This window comes from Antechinus flavipes, chromosome 4, assembly GCF_016432865.1.
Source record: "Antechinus flavipes isolate AdamAnt ecotype Samford, QLD, Australia chromosome 4, AdamAnt_v2, whole genome shotgun sequence".
Classification (NCBI taxonomy): domain Eukaryota; kingdom Metazoa; phylum Chordata; class Mammalia; order Dasyuromorphia; family Dasyuridae; genus Antechinus; species Antechinus flavipes.
Window position 1 is genome coordinate 456,873,853 of NC_067401.1, and position 20,489 is coordinate 456,894,341.

The 20,489-nt window shown below is 44.5% G+C and overlaps 1 protein-coding gene across 1 annotated transcript in view; it reads left to right on the forward strand.

The window, feature by feature from the left end:
* Positions 1–20,489, forward strand: part of ANKRD13C (ankyrin repeat domain 13C) — a 44,074-nt gene that overhangs the window by 16,827 nt on the left and 6,758 nt on the right. Inside the window, exons 2-10 of the mRNA XM_051999436.1 lie at positions 1,686–1,727; positions 6,162–6,266; positions 8,004–8,089; positions 12,957–13,002; positions 14,668–14,734; positions 16,748–16,892; positions 18,267–18,398; positions 19,067–19,228; positions 19,803–19,882. Coding sequence (XP_051855396.1) covers positions 1,686–1,727; positions 6,162–6,266; positions 8,004–8,089; positions 12,957–13,002; positions 14,668–14,734; positions 16,748–16,892; positions 18,267–18,398; positions 19,067–19,228; positions 19,803–19,882 — 865 coding nt within the window. The remainder of the gene's footprint in view (positions 1–1,685; positions 1,728–6,161; positions 6,267–8,003; positions 8,090–12,956; positions 13,003–14,667; positions 14,735–16,747; positions 16,893–18,266; positions 18,399–19,066; positions 19,229–19,802; positions 19,883–20,489) is intronic.

A 20,489-nucleotide genomic window follows, 5' to 3' on the forward strand; every position in this document is an offset into this window, starting at 1 on the left:
CTCCTGATTGTGTGTAATAACTGTGGGATAGGGATGATCCTTCCAGTGCAAGCAACTCAACCGGGACCCACTTCATCTAAAGGTGAGACAACCAAAGCCCACTTCATGGCTAAGGAAATCCTGTCAGTACGCCTCCCTGCTTGTGATTGTGTACAGTACCTTTCTTCTGGGCACCGGGTGGTTATTTGGGCACCTGGCCTTTTGTTGGAGTCTTTTTAACCACCTCATTAAGATGTCCCAAGCCTTCTCAAATTTCCTCCGTGTAACCCCTTCTTCCTTTTGAGAAGGCAAATGACATAGCGATTATTTATGTGAAGTCATATGATATATTTGTATATTTCAAAAGAAAGCACACACATGCAAACCAAGAAAAATCAAGTAAGAAAAGTATGCTTCAATTTGTATTACATATTATTGCTTCTCTCCCTGGAGATGGATGGCTTTTTTTTTTTTAATGGCATTCACATTTTAAAAGTCACTACTCTATGCAAGATGTTGGACAAAGAACTGGACGAGATTGAAATCTTAGATGAACATACATCCCTGCCCTCAATGAGCTTGGTGTCTGGCAAGGATACAATTAGAGATAATTATAGTGCACAGTATTCTGTACAGGGACTACATTAGCTGAATGCCCCCCTCCCCCCCCCCCCCCCCAAAAAAAAAAAAGGCTCATCTTGGAGAGAATCAGCCAAGAAGTCCTGTGTATTTCACACACAGACACATATACACATTCACATATGACATTTCCCCTCATATTTAGAAGATATTTGTCTCTAATTTATGTTCTGCTTCTGGATATCCTTAGCTTCCTCTTCTGACTTCATTGAATTTGTTTATTAATTTGTTAATGTGGTTTCTTTGCAAACTTGCATTAATGACTTGTGTTTGGCTTATCCCCCTAACCTGTCTAAATTTAGCTGTTTGGGTGCAGGGCCTGTGTAGCTTAACATCGTTTTCCCTCCTGCTCAAAAACCCTTGAACCGCATTACATGTTTATTTGAATGAATGAATAAATTAGTAATAGGAGGAGTTGAGAGAAAGCCAACAGGTGCCAAGCAGTAAAGTGGGCAGCTTTGGAGGAGTTCAGCTGCTGTGTAGGAAGATATTTTGTGCTAGCCCTGCCTGCATTTGAAATTAAGCATAATCTGTCATGATTTATCTTTCATTGGGTGGATAGTGATTAGTTGCCTGTTATTTATTTTGCTTTAGGCCTATTCTCATTTTAACCATGATTCTTCAAGTATTTGTTTCTGAAATGGCTTGCTTATTTAGCATCAGAAAACTAGTTTGGAGTTTGAATAAAAAGGTGTGGTATTAATATTTCTAAGATAAATTAAGGAATATCTTAAATTCATCTATCTTTTCCTCTGAATGGTAAAAGTAGATGGATTCATCCAGAGCTTTAGCTACATTTTAACCAGGTAGTAGAGAAGAGGTTTTCATGCAAGGTCGATCAACTTATTTATAATATTTATATTTATATATTTAGTTGCAAGACTGCTCTTGTCTCAGGTCAAAAATCACCATATTCTGATTTTGCAGGGCCATATTGATTTGTCTTAGATTGTAGGATGTTAGATCTAATTTCATGACAGATTTTTCCAAATAAAGGATCCCATTTGAATGAATTGTCTTGTGTTCTTTTATTCTATCTAATTTTTTTTTTTTTAATTTTGTTTTAGGAAACACTCCTTTGCATCTTGCTGTGATGTTAGGAAATAAAGGTTAGTAAATATATATATATATATATTTTTTTTCCTTTTAAAACGTCATGTTCATGGAGAATCTTAAAATTTTAACATAAAGTTGGTTTTTTTTTGAAACATGTGGGATGAAGTTATAGTCTTTAATACTGTCACCAGTTTTTATCATTTACTGAAATTGGAGAATTTTACCCCCTTTCATTTGGCAAGTCCTGTCAAGTTTAGATTATACTAAAAGCATTGTTCTTTGAGATGGCAGTGTCTTAAATATGGAAAGATAAATTTTCTTGTTCCACCATGTCCTTGCCATGGAATTGAATAAATCAGGTTGACATTCTTAATACATTTTGAAAGTGTTTTTATTAATAAATTTCTTTAGATTCATAATATAGAAAATTATTTTTTTCTGTGTATAAGAATTAAGAATTATGTCACTTTGAATGCCAATATAATTATATTATGACTTATTCTTTTCAAAAGACTTTAGTATTTCCTTTTTGGAAGTTTGGCCACACAGTGGGTGTGGGATGCACAACTCAGTATGATGACTAAGTGAGGTCACAGGTCATGTTCATGCTTTCTCCCTCTGAGGAGGCTGGAATTGCTTCAGCTCTTTCATGGTGGGTCCCCCTCGCCTCCTCACAAAATGGGGAAGTTCATATTGGAGAACATAAGCCTCCCTCAGGGCACTTCCCTTGGCTATAGCTTGTCAGCCCCCCTCCTCCCCTCCCCAAGAGTGCTGTTGTCTGATAGAGCCTTCAGGACCTCAGTCTCACCTTCGAGTCTGGCGTGCCGAGGGTGGGGCTCGACGTGGGGGAGTCCCACAAAAAGGGGCAACTGTCCTTTTTCTCAAGGGGCTCCTGCTCTAATTGCGAAGCCTATGAGTAAATGGTGTATATGTGCAAGGGAAAGATGGGAGAGACATAGAGGAAAGTGCTTGTGGTAAGGGGGACAGCATGCCTGGAGGAGATGGGGGGATAGGCTCCCGGGATGGCAGAGAGCTGGGGGACTGGCCAGGAAGGGCAGCTGAGAAGGCTTCGACTGCCCCTGGAGCACTTGTGTCTGATCTCGGAGCCAGGCAGGGGGTGACATGGCAGACATTCAGTAGAGGAAAATGCACTTGATCCCAGCAGGGAAGATGGACTGTCCTGGCAGGAGGGGATGGAGGGCAGGGGGCCGGGGACCGGGGGCCGTGGGCTGTGTGCTGTGTGAAGAAGGAAGAGCTCGGAGGCTGGCGGCCTTGTGGAGATGGCTTTAATGGTTGCCCCTGGTTAATCTGTTGTTAGCAGAACGCATAGGAAGGAGTGCTCTGTATGATTTATCTCTTGAGCTCTTTGAATCACAGGTAATTATCAAAATCTCAATTCTTTGTCTTTAATCACTTTTCATATTCCTCTTTACTGTAGAATTTCATCTATCCCTGAATCTTAGGAATGAGTTGTTCTATATGGCCCAATTTTCCAAGTAGCTTAAAATTATCCAGACATTTTAATTTCTAAACTTGAATTTTCTCAGTGGAAGTTTTTCTAAAACTTACTCTTTATTTTTTACCTTAAAAAGCGATATTTTTTTCTAAGTCATCTCCTCATTTATGCTTTCTCATCTCAGTGAACCCTGTAATTGCCAGTACAGCCAACCCAGTGCCAGGGGTGAGGGGGAGGGCACCTTTCCTTTCCTTAGGGCCTCTGTAGATCTGCTCATTGCTTTCCTTCCCCTCTGAACCGATTATAATAGCAATGACTTCACGTTTTCTGCAGGCCTTGGGTGGTCAGGACCCCTTCACCCCTTTGGTTTGCCCCTTCTTCCGTGCTCCTTGCTTCCTGTGCCTTCCAGCAGAGCTCAGTCTCTCCACCCTCAGCAGCAGCAGCATTTTCCCTGGGCTCTGCCCCCTCTGGGAGCTCCTTCCTTCCCTAGCCCACCCCTAGGAGAGGTTGTCTGTTCCTTGCTCTCCCCCACCCTGGGGCCTTCCCTCCTGGGTCTCTGCCACCCTCCCTCATGGCCTGGGGGCTTTTGGGCCTCTGAACCCTGGGACAGTTGGACTCTTGTTCACCTTCCGGCCCTCAGTGAGCCCCCTGGTCACTTCTGTCTCTGTGGCTGCTCGCTGGCTCAGAAGAGGTCACCTTCTCTGTCCCCCAGAAGCCCTGACTGACAAACCCTTTATGATGGAGTCCTTTCCCACGCTGGCTCTCTGCCTCCCACTATCTGCTCTGAGGATCCTCGTGGGCACCTTCCCTGGCAGCGCCGAGGCTGGCAGGGAACCCTGTTATGGATTGTGGATCCGCTGATGTAATCCAGGACCTAAAGCAGAATGCTTCTGCTCCTGCGCCCTTTCGTTCCCTAGAGAAATCTCCCTGGGATGCTCTTGCATTGGGCCTGGCTTTACCTTCCAGGTTTTTACCCTGCCCAGCAGACGGTCCCTGGGCTCCCCGTCCTTTGGGCTCACACGGCCTTGTCTGGATGCTTCTCTCTGACTTCCCACTCGATTTTTCTCTTTCCTTTGCCATGATCTCCCCATGTCTCAGCGTCTTACTGGTGAAATGGAAATAATGATACCGGGGAAAAAGAAAGAAGGAAGGATACCAACACTGATTGCCCTTTTGGGTCATTGGGAAGAGCTGACCTTGTGGCCCCCACAAAAATTCACCAGCATCACTGACTGCCCTGTGGGCTGGGATCCCCCCTGCTGCCTGAAAAGTGCCTGTGGAGAGAGAGAGCCCCATCAAGGAAAGGAGTCTCGGGCAGCGAATCCCTTCTCTTGACAGACAACGGCAGCAGAGTTGGGAGCTTGATCTTTCTGACCTCAGGACCATGAAGCTTTTCATCATGACTAGACTTTTGTCTATTGCTCCCCTTCCATTCCTTAGCCTTGTTTGAGTTAAGGGGATGAAACAGAGCCTCGTGACTGGTGAATCAGAACATCTAAATGTGGCTTTTAGGAAATTTTCTTATTGAATAAACACAGAAGGGCCCTTATCTCAGTGAGTAGCGCCTTTTGCCCATTTTGCAATGTTTACTTTTTAAATATTTTTTCTAGAGTCATAGGCCATTGATGAGGCCTAGGTGACTTGTCTCAGTAGTAGATCACAGAGAGATTTTGGAATGTCATTTACTTATTTAAGATTATGACCCTGGAGTCAGGAGGACCTTGTTGGTCTCAGTTACTGTTCCTAGCAATTTGACTTTAGGCAAGTCCCTTAACCCCAAGTGTCTGGGGAAAAAAAAGAAAAAAAATCACTAAAGTTAACAGTTAACTGGACATACAATCTTGTGTTATCACTTAGTAACTTCAAAGAACTAATATTGGGAATAATAGTAAGGGTCCATTTTGTTTCCCTAAAAGATCAGTAGTATTAAAAGAAATTTAGTTTTTTTTAAGTAATAGGTACACAGAAATCCATAAAAAGAAAACTCTTATAGTATTATTTGGACAGCGTTTTTCTTGCACCTGTAGATCATGGAGTACCATAGGTTCAGAAGAATTAACATCGAGGAAAGTAGCAGAGATCAGAAATTGATACGGCTGCTGGGGCTGTTGGTATTTTGCCCTCGGCCATAACTCACATGCCAGAGATCAGAAAGGACGGGCATCTGTGACAGCCAGTGCCCTGTGATGGGCGTCTATGACAGCCAGTGTGCTGTGAATTCTGGGTGCGACCATGCACGGTGCCCTGCAAAGCCTCTGCTGCCGGCTCTGGCTCCTCCTCTCCGAGGGACACAAGCTGAGAAGAAGATGGCAAGGCCGAGGGGGACAGGGTGTGCCTCCCTTTGGGGCCATCACCCCCCGTCAGAGCAGTCCCAGAGTCAGACCACCAACAGCTCTGAGGGTCTTCGCCGTGGCTCGGGCCGCTGGGTGGCCCCAGGTCCCACTCGGACAAGAAGTTGGTCCTTGGGCTCTGGCTGCACGGGCCAGGAGTGGAGGCGGCGTTGAGGGGTGAAGGGGGAGGAAGGCGGCTGTCTCAGGGCTCCTTGGCTCGCCGTGCGACATTGGATCAGTGACTGGTGGGAATGAGAGAGAGCTTCCTTGTCGCCCTGAATTGTTCTCTTCCTTGATGGTGGTGGGGATTGGGGGGGGTGGGGTTCCCAGGACTCTGCGCTGTCACCTTTCCATGGCGGCCAGGCTGCGCTTCGTGGTGCTAGTGGCAGAGATGGGGGTAGAGGGCGTTTTGATGATGAGCTGCAGGTACAGCTCCCTCCTGGGTCATGGGGTGGAGAGATGCTGCGAGACGAGACCCTCTGCCTGGTTGGGGGTCCGGGGTGGGGCCAGCTTGAGGATGATGTCAATTAAAGCCAGTTAAAGTGGCTCCAGGTGTTGTGAGAAGCTTTGGCGGCTTCTGGGTTTGCGCAGTGGGTGGCAGGTGTCGGGTGTCGGCCCCTGTGAGGTCCCTCAGTCACTGGTTCTTCTGTGAGGGGCGGCTCTCATGGGGAAGCCCTACCTAATCATCTTCTCTCTTGCAGAATGTGCCCATTTGCTTTTGGCCCACAATGCTCCAGTAAAGGTGAAAAACGCTCAGGGATGGAGCCCTTTGGCAGAAGCCATCAGCTATGGAGACAGACAGATGAGTAAGGACTGGGGCCACCCTCATCCCAGAAATCCCTCCCACCATTGCTGCCTCCTGCTTCGGCTTCTCTTTGCTGTCATCCCTCCCGTTCACACTTCCCGCCAGACCTCTGCTTGTCCCCCTGACTTTTACCAAGGGTTCAGGGTTGGGGTCCTGGCCCTCTCTGCTGTGACCCCGACCTCATCTCTGGGCCTCAACTGCACATGTGGCCGAGGCCTTCAGGGCCGCCTCTCAGGCACATGCAGGCCCTATCCCCCCAGGTACTTTCTAGCTTCTAACCTTGCCCCTCTCCCTCCTCAGGGGATTCTTTGTGTTTTTTTTTTTTATTTTTTTTATTTTAATAAAACTTCTTTTTTTATATAAACTTGGAATAATCAACAGATACATCTCATTATATCTCAAGATGTATTGTATGACAAACTGAACTTCTCTGACATAAGTTTTTAAAACAAGAAATAGAAATTTTAACGGAATAGTAACAAAATCACTCCCTTGTATCCCCTTTAGCACTTTTTTTCTTCTTTGCATTTTGTTTTAATTTAAAAAAGCAGACTAAGAAAAGAGAAAAACAGAAAAGGAAACAAAATAAAAGAAATCAAGAGAACATTGTCATGTGCTCAGCAGAACATCAGGGAGGATTCAAAATATATAACAACATTACCAAAAAAGTATATATATTAGGAGAAAAATTATATTATGAGTGTCCATCTTTTCTTTTCTTCCTTGTAAATTGTTCTTTTATTCTCTGCTGTGCATCATTTATATATTTATATTAAAAACATTTATAATATATACACATATATAAAATATATAAATATATTTATATTCCCCCCCTTTCATCCCCTCCCCCCCAAGCAAGTTCTAATTAAGAAAGTTTCTGTTTATGTAGATAGACATATATGCATGTCCTGCCCCCCACAAACATATGCATATCTTCCCCATATCTGCTGATTCCTCACTTGCCTTGCTCTTACTTAGCCCCCTCCCCTGAAACCCCTTCCACGTCTGCTTCCCGCAGCCTTTGCTGCCCTGTTTGCCCATTCCTCCCTCCTTGTTTCTTCATGGATTCAGAGGGTGCTGGACCTTCCATGGTACATATATGGTGACGTGGAGCAAATGTTCAGCTCCTCCCCTCCCTGGCGTGGTTCTCGGTAGCTCAGGGCCATGTCTGGGCCATGACCCAAGTAGGCCTTTGTGTCCATAAACACGATAGCAGAGGAAGAGTTAATGTCCTACCTGAATACCTGTTACCCCAGGGCTTTACTTCTGCCTATCCCGTTAGGGAAGGACACTGGGGGAAAGGACACGAGGCTGCAGGCGGCCTTAGAGAAGGGCTCACAAGGACCTCCTTTTGATTTCTTTACAGCTTCAGTTACTTTTTACTTTGGGGTTGGGTTGTTAATTTTTTTCTCTATTTTTTCTTTCATGGAACATTAGAATTCTGTAATGGAATGAAGAACCAGAGCTCTCCTCTAGCTTCAGTTTGACTTAGTGGAGAGATTCCAGGTGGCCACTGCAGCCAAGTGTCGGCCAATTAACCATGAACTCTTGGGGTTGGGGGAGGGGTGGGCTAGGAACTCGGGGGATGGGAACCATACAGTTTGGCACTTCTGGGTGTTGAGAGTGAGTGAGTGTGCCTTCTGATATTGGGGATATCATGTTGGGGGGCATTTTTTTTAATTAGCCAAGGGAAACTAAATGAGAACATTTAATTAACTCCTTTTCTTCTCCAATTTAGTTACAGCACTTTTAAGGAAGCTTAAGCAGCAATCCAGGGAAAGTGTTGAAGAAAAGCGACCTCGATTATTAAAAGCCCTGAAAGAGGTGAGCTATCCTGTGGGTTTCCTTTCCTGCCCAAATCTTAAGTGCACCAATATTGGATTTAAGTTCAGTCTTTTCACAGTTAATTGATTATCAACCCATGGTCCTGTCAGTTAGTGAAGACTCCAAATTATATTTTTGGGTTTGTCATCTACAAATGTTAAGTGTTAGTCGTCTCAGTTCTATCTGTCTCCTGAGACGAGGGAGGGAGAAGTTGAGATGAGAAAGTATCATCTTGGAAGAGTTGAAGAACTCTTCCTTGGTCGGGTTTTAGTCCGCCCACTTTCCTTTTTTAAAGCAGCCGCTGGCTCGGGGTAGCTGAGAGAGCTAGATGGGTCACCATGGAAGGCAAGTAGCGAGCGCCCGTGTGGACAGAGGGACCTCAATATCTCAGTTCCTTTCTCATTACTGAGAGCCAGTGTTGGAGACTCAGGGCACAGGATACCAGGGACAGTCTGCTTTGAGAACCTGTGATTTTGTTTGTTAATTTAAGTCCATCTTTGCCATTGCATCTCTCCATTTGATAAATGTCATTGCAAAGCTTCTGCAGTTAAAGTTTCTTGCCATGCTGCAGATCTGCTTGTGGGCCTCTCCCCAATCACTCCATGATCCTCAGACAGTGGGCATCCTATCCACCGTAGGGCTCAGCCTGAAAGCCTTTCCCACTTGCTAAGATCCAGAATTCACATTTCCCTCAAATCCTCGAACCCATGGCTGCAATACAGCATTCAATTATGACTTTAGAGGGAAATGTTGGTAATGTTTCATATTTAGAGGTTTGTTCAAGTAATGATTAAGTTAATGTTCTTTTATTGTGTTTGTTACACTTTAAAATTTAGATTTAGATTTGCTCAAAATGGTTGTATATGACTAAAAAATTGATTTTTTTAGGTTACTTTTTCTTAGATGTGATAGAATGACATTTTACATTTGTCTTCATTTGTTTTTTTTTAATGAATTCTTTGTTTTTGTTTTTGTTTTCTTGAAATGTGGGGATAGAGAAATAGTTTTAAAAGTCAATAATTGAGTTATAGAAAATGTGCAAGCACAAAGTCATTGAGCTTCATAATTTACTATGTAAATCATTATGTCTCAGCTATTAAGAATGTTTAAAACATTTCTGTTAAGTTAGTAAGATTGATAAGATGCAGTGGTGATGAATTCATCTAAGGTATGCTTTGGCAGCTTGTCCCCTTTACGGTATTATGTAACTAAAGCTAAAGAATTAGGTCATTCTTTATGTAATATTTTACTTTTAATATAATTGTGACATCAATTTCATAAGCATGTCTTCCAAATAACGGCATGAGCATTTTAAAAATTTTATCTGTATTACCTTTTCATATCAATTTCTCTATCTTTTTTGTTGATTGTACTGTATGCAATCATAGGACAAAACTATGAAGTTTTCTATTTGGGAATCCCAAATACATTAAGCACTTAGAGCTAAAAGAAGGATAATGAGGTCAGATTGGGCTTAAGTTGCTAGAGTGTTGTTGTCAAAGAGAACCCAAGAGTCATTAAATTATATATGAGGATCCCTGTGGTCATTTATTGATTTAGAAAACCACATATTAACGTTGTTGTCTCTGTTCTGTTATATTTTTATTTATTTTAATAACCATTTTCCAGTTACATTTTCACTGGAGAATTGCCCACTCCTGCATGGGCATATATATATTTGACAGCTGTGCTCTAGAGCTTTGGTCTTTGCAAAGTAAATTTTTTTTTTTCTCATTTATGGAGTTACTAACTATGAATTGGAAAGGGACATTAAAAAAAAAGCTTTTGGCTATTTGCATTTTTAAAGGTAATTACTTAGATGTAGGGGCAGCAAGGCAGAGTGGCCAGTGTGTTGGGCTTGGAGTCAGGAAGGCACAGGTTCAATCTTTGATGGAAATCACTCTGACTCCAGGCTAATTCATCACTTTCTAGGACTTAATGAATAAGGCATATTTTGGATAGATATTAGGATTAGTGGAGCAACTCTCCAGTCTCAGTTCATCTATATAGTTGCATCCTTTACTACTCCTGCATATATTTGCATAGATTTTTATCTAAAAATTTTTTCATTTGCATTTGAATAAAATTCTTCTTAATGTGTAAATTTTAATTTCTTGAATTTTGTCCTCTTTCTGCTTGCTTTTCATTGCTTTATGGAAAGCGTCTGTGTTTCTGCCCTTAATGAAAAGGAAGACTGCTCCTGTTCAACAAGAGGCCTCCAGAGTCACTGGCTTAGGCTGGGCTTTCACAGCTGCTCTGACCAGCCCCAAAGAGGGTCCTTCCCTCTGATACCAGAGGCTGTCCAGGTTCCCTTTTAAGAGCCCCTGGCAAGCCATCCCATCCCCTTTAGACCAGGTCATTTTTGAAGGACTAAATGCTCTTTGTAACTGTTTCCCATCACTTCCACTTGTGTCCCCTGGGGCCTGGATCCGCTCCGTCATGGTGGCTCTGCTCTTCTCTTGGCTGTCCTCCCTTTGCCGTTCTGATGAATCCCTGACACTTCGGACCCAGGAGCTAAATTCAGGACTCTCTGATCCTGGCGAGCAGAGCTCTGTGAAATGGTGTGTTCCTGGGATCCTTTAGCCTTTTGACATTGTTCTGAATACTAATTCTGTCTTCCCGTGTGCTATCTGCAGATTTTATGACTTATGCCTTCATCCAAGTCATTGATAACAATTTTAAATAGCTCTAAGTCGAGAACAATGCTGAAGTATTCCATTGAAGTCTTCCTGCAGTCATGATATTAAGCCAGTAGCAACTGGGTTTGAAAATGCCCGTACAGACAGCTTTGAGTTCCTGTCTTTATGGAAATAAGGTTAGACCAGTATGACCTGTTCTAGAAAGGGCTGTCTAATGACTTTTTTTCTAGGTGCTGTCCCCGTTCCTGTCATCCAGCCTTCCCAGTCCAAGGGCTCTGTACTCCCTTTTTCTCCCATCATGTCTTTAAAAACACAGCCCTCTTATTGAATTTAGCTTCCCATCTCCAGCCCCGCTGATTCTGAGCTTCAGCATTCTGGATACATTTTTAGAGTCATCATGCTTCCCTTTGGTGTCCAGTTCTTTTTTAAAAATCTAAGGAGACTGCTAAGTTCCCTGAGCGCTCCATCGGTCTCTTCAGAAAGATTCTGTTTTTTCTTCACTGCATTTTTCCCTTGTTCTCTTCAGAGCTTTTTCTTGTGCATCTTTTATCTCTCCTCTGATTGGGTTTCCTGTCTTTCCTCTGAGTGCTGTGGACCACCCTTCTTCAAGAGCTAGGTGCCCATCACACTGTGCTCCCTTTCTTTTCTCAGACTCTCTTTAGGGGCTTAGTCTCCTGACCTCATTTCTGATGGCTTTTTGTGGGGCCTTTCATAGCATCAGGCTGGAGGGCCATCCCTCTCCCAGGCAGCCCACTCCCCATCTTATGTGGAACCCTCCCCAGGTCCTCTTTACTCTGCTGAGGGCTTGGTTGGCGCGGACCCTCCCCTGTGAACTTTGGATTTTGCAAGGCAGATATACTCAGGTGTGTGCTCGGCAAGTGTTTTAGCATAAGTGCAAAATGCTCTGAGATGGGAGATAAAACCATCGTTGGCAGTGGGCTGAGCCAGGCAAGTGTTCGTGGATGGTTCTGGGGTGGATCTCTTGACCTACGATACATCTGCAGACCTGGGAAGATCAGGAGTGAAAGGGAGTCCTGGATCGGTACCGGCAGAGTCGGTTGGCAGTGATTTCGTGGAGAGGGGCAGCTGGAAATTCGATCGGGAACCTCGTAGGGACAGGACCGGATTAGTTTGGTCCAGACGTGGGGAAAGGCCTGGCTGCCTTAGGAACTTCCTGTCTTCATGAACCATCGCTGCCCTCGTTTTTCTTTTTGGACCCACTCTGTCCTAGTGACTGGAGGGATCCCCTAGTTCTGGCTCCAGATGAAATACTCCTGGTGTCTCAGTCAGAAGCTTGTCCTTGGGTTATGGCTGCAGGGCTTGGAGCAGGAGCTGTGTGCTGTGCCCTTCCTAGGCCATGGCCATTACTCTGATCCAAGGGGGCCATAGAGACTATCAGGGAGCCTTCCATTAACACAAAAGTGTTAGCTGGAGGTTATTAATAGCATGTCTTCATGAACGCTGAAGGGAATTTAAAAATCAGACTTTAGTTTGAGTTTCACCACTTTGGAGGGACTTCAGAGGCCTCTAATCTCCCTTCCCCCCACCCCCTACCCCCCAACAAGGCCTCTCCAGGACGCAGGGTAACTGGCTGTTGCTTGGAAGGGTCGTGGACCTATAGGGGTCCCTGGCCTCTTGAGGACCAGCACCCACCTTGTTCTATTTCACCATGGGCTTCCCCTTCCCATGCTTTCATCTCAAGATTCCCTCATCAATTTTCTGGACCTTCTCTTGGGAATCTCTTCAGACTGGTAGGTTGCTTCCCAAAGTGTAACTTTGAAACAGAATTTAACATTTGGATTTTCCTCTTTATTAATTTTGCATATAATTTTTTCTAATGAACATTTATAGACTTATGAAAATTTTCAGAGATTTGGTCTTTGTTTCAGGCTTTTTTTTTTTCTTGATTTGTATCGTTGTTGTAAACTGGTAATACTGATGAAAGATTTCATCAGTAAGAAAAGTTCTATTAGTCTAATTTCAGTTCTTTTTCATATTTAGTTAAAATGTTTCTGCAAAACTTTATTGTACAATATATGAAAGAAATTTTCTATTGCATTGTAACGACCGATTATATTTTTCTAATTTCTAAATATTTAAGATTTATTCTGATTTTACTACCCATTCCTCTTCAATTAACCAAAAATAATTTAAAGGTTAATATTAAGTAACTTTTAAGAGCTATTAAATGATGTACTTTTAGTAACTATTAATATTTCATTTCTCAGCTAGGTGACTTTTATCTAGAGCTTCACTGGGATTTTCAAAGCTGGGGTAAGAAATATGCTATATTTTACTTTTAAAGTAGTCACTGATGCAAATGTGCAAATGTGATTTTTCAAAAGAATTTATCACCATAACAAATATGATACTTGCATGAAGTTCTATTGAGTGATTTCCATCATAATGTATTTTGCATGTGACTGGTTTTTAAAACCTTATTGGTATACTTAATTATCTAACTTGAATAGGCATTTCCATTATTCTCTGAAAAGTTGAGTTGCCGTCTTTCTATTACAAATGACTGTCACAAACTCTGAACAGAGAAATTCTAATAACTGTGCTAATGTAAGGCAAAACATTTTTAAACTGGTGGGGGAGATAGCAAAGGATTTCTTGGATTATATTATTTACAAGAGTCTGAAGTATATTTGAGTTGTTGGAATTTGAAAAAGAACTTGGTTAACATGATTTGACAGTATACCCTTTTTAATCCTTTGACCATTCATGTCTTGCTTCTTTTATTGCCAATTTCTTTTCTGTCTCACATTCAGCTTATTAATAGACTCTAATTGAGTCGTAAAAGACCTTCACGTTTATAAGATGTTCTCTCTTTGTGTTTTTGCAACACCAAGATTAATTGCGTCTCATTTTAAAGATGAGGAAGCAACTTCACACTAAGCTTTTATATCAAAATAGTCTGATCTCATTGATAATACTACCTGGTATAGTTTTTCATCACTTTATAGTTCATCATTTTAAAGAATAAGTGGAAAAAATACATTTTTGTGGTAATTGTGTAACAAATTTAGTCAATAGACTATGTATAGTAGATACTCTGCTTCATTTTCAATCATGAAACATTTTCATATATGCCATAGATTAAACGCATAACCCTTTATTAATAAATGATCCATTTAACTTGGGGAAAATTATGTTGCTGAGTTTTACCTTTCTTTTCCTAATCCATGAAGTCCTAAATGACAAATTACAGAAGCCGGTGGGGCTTCCCTTTGTAACACTTGGTTATCATGGTGTATCTGTCAGAGAACAGAACCTGTGTTTTTCCTCCTTGTAGTGGAGTGGGGGGGGGTAGGCTGATGGGGTTGGGGGGAGAGCTGGGAAGCAGGGTACCTGAGAAGAGGGATAAGCAGGGTGCCTGGGGGGATCCCCAGGGGTAAAAAGGGTAGGGTGTTGGAGGGGAATGCCTCTTTTCAACTCTTATTCAAAAGGAGTTAGTTAACTGGAGGAGTTGAAAGTATTCCCTGGGCCTCGGCCCCCAGGCCCAACAGTAGCATTATGGGCAACTTCTGACTTGCACATAAACAAACACCCAGAAATATTTTGCTGAAAATTGTTGGCTGCAGGAACGATTTCCTCTTTCTTCTTCCATCCTTTGGAAACTCCTTACCTCCCTTATAAACATGGCTTAGACCCGGGGCTAGCTCATGATAGGCTCAGGTTGGAACTCAGAGCTCATTTTCTTAGAGAAATGTCATCCCATGAGTTACTCAGACTCTAAAGTTGCTTGAGAATATTGTTTTGTGGAATCCTGTTTTTAACTTTAAACAAATTAGCTTTAAACATCTCTTTTCAAAGTAATTATAAGACCTTCATAGAATTAGTACAATTTTCCCATTGCTGTTTTTTTTCCTTAAATTAGTGTTTGTGAGGTTTCTCAGTGCATTAATTATTTAATCTTTTCTATTACAAATATAGTGCCTTTACTTTCCCGAATTCTGCCTTCCGATGCATGTAAAATATACAAGCAAGGTATCAATATCAGGTAAGATGCTTGGCTTTTTTTGGTTACTGAGCTATGGAAAACTATCGTGTTTCTGAATGTTTTGCTGCACCCAAAGTTTACTTCTTTTGTCCTTTTGTGTAAGGATTTAATTGTAACACAATTGGGTGGACTTGTAGGTCATATCTGGAGATAAAATAAAGATAGTGTCTAATGGAATGTCACTTTACTGAAATTTTATTTAGGTTTTAGTGTTTAGAATATTTATGACAATATAGTTTAATTTAAATTGGTAAAGTGATCCCTGTCTCAGAAATATAGGAATGGGATAGCTAGCCTTATGAATTTTGCTACATAAATTGTATGAAAGCTTAAAAAAAAATGACCTCACTGTTTATTAACATGGAATCATTTATTTCCTAAAGTTCATAAATTCAAAATATATTATGCTTTAAGAATTCTCTTGAAATAACGTTTTTCCTGTGGATGATTTCTAAAGGTAATAGAGGATTATCGTCTTGTGGTTTTAGCATGATTTTGTCCCGGAACATATTTAAAATAAATTATGCCCAGTTTCAACTTCTGATAGTCGAAGGAAAGGGTTCTTCTCTTAAAGAAAGCCTTTGCTATTTTGAGTGACATTGAACAGAGAACAGGTTGGCACAAGCCCCGGGAAAGCTGGAGTTGGCCTTTGGGGCTCAGACAGAGTGGCGTGGGGACTGGACAAGTCACTTAGCTGCTCTCTGACTCAATTTCTCCATCTCCAAATGGGGGCAAAATGAATAGCCCGTTCTCTCACAGGATTGTTGTGGGGAATCAAATGAGATGCAATTTATGGGAAACGTTCACCCTACAAGGGCTTGGTGAGTGCCCGCTCTTGGCCGGCAGTTCTTGCTTTGCCCAGGGTCCTCTTTACCCCCACCCCTCACCCTGCTTGGCTCATCTTTATGTGGAGTGTACACATAGTAATTATGGCTGTACTATGATGATCAATAGAGCCATGAAGCAGAAGGGGACGTTAAGGAGAAAGTGGGCACAGCATGGTGCCAGCCAGCTGCTGCCCCTTCCCACTCACTGTGCCCAGTGCCCTCCGGGGTCTTTGAAAAGATGCACAGGGACTCCCTTTCAGCAGTTACCCTCAATTAGTCTTTGAACTTTGGAGAATCTGAAGTTTTTGGATCCATTTTTTCTAGCACACAAAAATCCACTTGTGCAATACGGTGCTGGTGTCTGCTGTAGGGACTTTTGCGGGCAGCGGCCACCCATACCCTCCTCCAGCAAATTCGTTCTCACTCACTCTCTGGGTGTCTGGTACTGATTGTCCCCTCTTGTGTTCCCTTCTTGGAGCTTGTTGCCAAGCTCTCCTCATACATGTTAGGGAGACATCTTCCCAAGCCTTTCAGAACTCTTTATGGAGTTCATAATGCAACATGGAGTTGCATAATGCATAATGCAAATTGATGTAAAGCAAGAGCTAATTTATATTTTCAGAGCACTGAATTGTGGTCTGGAATTCCAAGTTTCCCAAGGGGTGACTAGTGAAATGCCCCTGAGTCAATAGGCTAGGCAGTGATAAGGAGCTTGAGGAAGAGCAGAGATTTGGGAGGGAAATCCTTACATTTAATTGGTAAAATGACTCCATGAGAAAATTCACAATTCATTTTGGTGCCAAATTAGAAGCAAAAAATCTTCTGAAACTGGGAGGAAACCAGGGAACTGGGAAGGGCATGAGGCACTCAAAGAACCTTCCATGGGTCGGGGTGGGTGAGATGCATTTGGAGGATGGTGGGCCGATTTCTCGTCTGAAACTTTCCCTGAGGGTTGGTTCAGGAATAAACCCTTGAGGATAAGGTCACAAACTGGATCCCGGAGGATCCAGGAGAGAAGTGCCGCCTGCATATACCAGGGACTGGAAGGGAGTCCGGCGTGGAGTTGGGCTGGGGGAAGATGGGGGTCAGCTGGTGTCCCCATCCCTCAGGGCCTGGATCAGGAGACGGAGGGCCCCCCCCATGTCACCCTGCGCCCAGGCTTCTCCAACTGGTCATTTCCCTGCAGGCTTGACACGACGCTCATAGACTTTACTGACATGAAGTGCCAACGAGGGGACTTGAGTTTCATTTTCAGCGGGGACGCCGCGCCCGCCGAGTCCTTCGTCGTGCTAGATAACGAGCAGAGAGTTTACCAGCGGATCCACCATGAGGTGAGGGCCTCCCAGGGGTCTGGGGGGGCCGGGCCGAGTCCTGGGGCTCCAAGGTTTGCTCTTTTCCCATAGACACTGCTGACCATTTTGGGTCACTGTCCCTTCGGCTTCCTTGATGTGACTTTTGGGGTCCTGTGAGCTTTTTGAACTGTGTCTCCTTTGGGAGCAGAGTCTTCTTGGGTTTAAATTTTTTACTTCCTTTCCCTAAAAGCTAATGTTCTCTTGCTCTGCTTGGAGCACTCCCCCTCAGGAAGGGAGGAACAAGTCTCCATCAAGGAGGCTGAGAGCTGCCTCTACCTAGACAGAGCCAGCTGTGGCCCCTCATAGCAAGCTCCCCGGTTCGGCAGACTCAAACCCCCATGAGAGACGGAGGAGCAGTGGCAGAATGAGGGAGGGCGGGCCAGGTGCTAGGCCTGGGGTCTGAGGGCTGACCTTCTTCCCCCGCCGGACATGCACGGCCTCATTTGGTGTTTGCATCCCCTGTGCTTTGCCAGGGTATCTGGCCTGCGGCACTGCTTATGATGGTGTTGGTTCTCTGTGGTCAGGAAGTCCCTCCTTTCTTTCAGATGAGGGGAACAGCACATAACTCACTCGGTGTCAGTAGGTGTCAGGTGACTTCCTTCACAGCCCCCCATGGGCTGAGATCGGCTATTCGCACTTGTCACCGAACCATGCTGTTGGGTGCTAGTAAGCTGGCCTCCCATTCCCCCGGGGACCCCTATGTGGGCCAGGAGTCTCTCCCAACTGTGGGCACTGCACTCATCTCAGCAGGGGACTTTGTGCACGGAATTCTCAGCCAGCTCTCTTAAAAAGCGCCCCCAGGTAGACAGCGGTGTCCCTGCAAAAAAGCAAAAGTTGCTGACTTGGCAAGATTTGTTGGTGAAGTTGTGCTGGGGCTTTGGGGTTCTTCGTCTCTGAAAGTCTCCTTATTAGATAGAGAGCATAAAGGATCTTTAGAACATGATGGTTTTCATTGGCGCTTCGTGAACATTAGGGTGCGCTAGAATTTGGGCCATGAACCTGTGCCAGCTCTATGGTCTCTAGCTTGAACACTCCATTCTCTTCTCACCTGGAGAACGGGCTGAATACCCCCTCCCAGATTCTGAGCTGGCACTCCCCCCCAGCAACTCTGGGCTTCAGGTCCTTGGCCTCTGGTTGGGCCTAGTGGGGGGGAGAAGGAGGAGGAGGAGAGAAGGAGAGAAGGGGACTCTGGCACCGAGGCCTTCTCTGGGAGACTCCAGAACGAGAAACTTTATTTTTCCTAGCTTTTCCCTTCTTCCTGTATATGTCCTTGGAAAAGGAATGGGGGTCAGTGATCACCTGGGACTGCGTGTCTCAAACCCAACTTACAAGACTTGTTTTTTCTTCTTCAAGGAATCAGAGATGGAAACTGAGGAAGAAGTGGACATCTTAATGAGCAGCGACATTTATTCTGCAACGTTATCAACCAAATCCATCACTTTCACACGTGCCCAAACAGGATGGCTGTTCCGGGAAGACAAGACGGTACGTGGGGGCTGAGGAGCCTGCCCCTTTCATATAAGCATCCCTTTGGTTCTGCTCCGGCCTTCTCTGGCTAGGCACGGAACCGGGCATGGAGCCGGGCACGGAGCTGGGTGGAAGCCATTCCTGGGCTCTTGCCTCCTTTCACCTGGTGATTTGGGGCCCAGTGGTGCTCACTTAGATGGAGACTGCAGTGTTTTTTCTCCTGGATTCTCCTGCTGCTCACTGACTGGGTCTGTGATTTGGAGACATATTGCAGAGTGGGGAGGGAGGGATAAAGAAAAGGAAAGGAAAGGGAGGGGAAGGGAGATATTGATTGATTTTGCACCTGATTGGATGTGGGGGATAAGGGAGAGAGAAGAGACCAGGATGACTGAGTGACTGGAAGTGGCTGTGGACAAGTTTGGAGATGGATCACAAATTCACTTTGGGGCCTAATAACGTATCTATTCCGGGTTTGAAACGCCCACTAGGCCCCTGAACTGAGGTGAGGTGGGAGGGCTGGAAGCCGGAAGAGAGATCCTGGAGAATAAAAGTCAGAGGGGACGACAGGCTGGGTCAGCTTAAGCGCCTCCCTCTCCCAAGAGTTGTGATTTGTCTAGTAATCTTAGTGTTTATATTTTAATTGAAGATTCTTTTTTATTGTAACTCAATATGTGCTTTTGTCTTAGGAAAGAGTGGGAAACTTTCTGGCCTACTTTTACTTGGTGAATGGACTTGTTTTAGAATCCAGAAAAAGGAGAGAACACCTTAGTGAAGAAGATATTCTTCGAAATAAGGCCATCATGGAGAGTTTAAGTAAAGGCGGAAACTTAATGGAACAGAATTTTGAGGTACAGCAAGCAGAAATCATTTTACTTTGTGATACTCTAAGACAGATCTTTTTATAACAGTGAAATTTCAATTTACCTTGCCTTTCATGTTTTGTTTGTTTTCTTTGCAACTTTCACCATTTAAAAAGGGGAAAATAAGGCTTCATACAGCAAAGCTTCGATGTTTAAAACTCGGCCCTGCCATTTGTCACACACGTGACAGCCATTGCTGGGGAAGGCTTGCCTTCTTGCCCTTGCTCATCCTCTCTTTGAAGAGTTCCTTTCACTTTCCCCTCCGCGTGGGGTCTTGGCCCCCCAGCAGCTCCTTTGCTTTGTGCCGGCTGTCAGGGCTTCCCAGCCCCCTTAGTGCCCGCCCATTTCCCTCACCTCTGGGGGCTCCCAGGAGCTGCTGGCAGTGGCCATGCCCCTAAAACCATGTGGGCTGACAGACCAGATCGGGGAAGGGGGATGACTTAGGGGTAGCATCTCATGCCCCAGCCTGTCTGGACTTGTCTTGTCAGGGGAAGCAGGGCACCCTGACTCCCTTTTCTGCCTGGAGTGACGGTTTCTCCCCTCTCCCCCTTGTCTGTTGCAGCCTATCCGAAGACAGTCTCTGACTCCACCCCCACCCAACACGATTACCTGGGAAGAGTATATATCTGCTGAGAATGGAAAGTGAGTGGTGGGCGCTTGGTGGGGAAGGGGCAGCTTTGGAATCGAGGCCCCCCAGAGAGAGCGGCTTTAGAGCAGGCACAGCCTCCTCTGCCCCAAATTCCCCTTCTTTCCTCAGACTAAATGCAAGACGTGGGACTGTTTGAGGATGTGACCAGAGGTCTCCTGGCCCCATCCCCCCAGCGAGCACCACAGAGTTTTGTGGGGTTTGCTGGCTTTGTGACCTTGTGCAAGTCATACATTCAGGGGTCCCCTGTTCTCTGTAACAAGAAGGGGTTCCCCGTGCACCTCACACTTGGTGTGTGTTTACTCAACAAATATGGATTGGCCTCTTGTGTGCCAGGGGCTGTGCCCAGGACTGTGCCCTTGGCTCTTCTAAAGAGCCTCAGTGCAGGGAGGGGCCGCGTTTGACCTCAAGGTGTTTCCGCCCATTGGGCCCTGCTGTGTGCAGGTCCTGATTAGTGGGCAGTGGAGGCAGATCCGAAGGATCCTCGCTGCCCTCAAAAAGGGGCAAAGTCCTTGAGGGCAGACACGAGGAGGCATTGGGCATGCAGGAAGAGCTTAACAAATGCTCCTTGGGTGGATAGCAGGGCCTTATGCAAATCAAGTA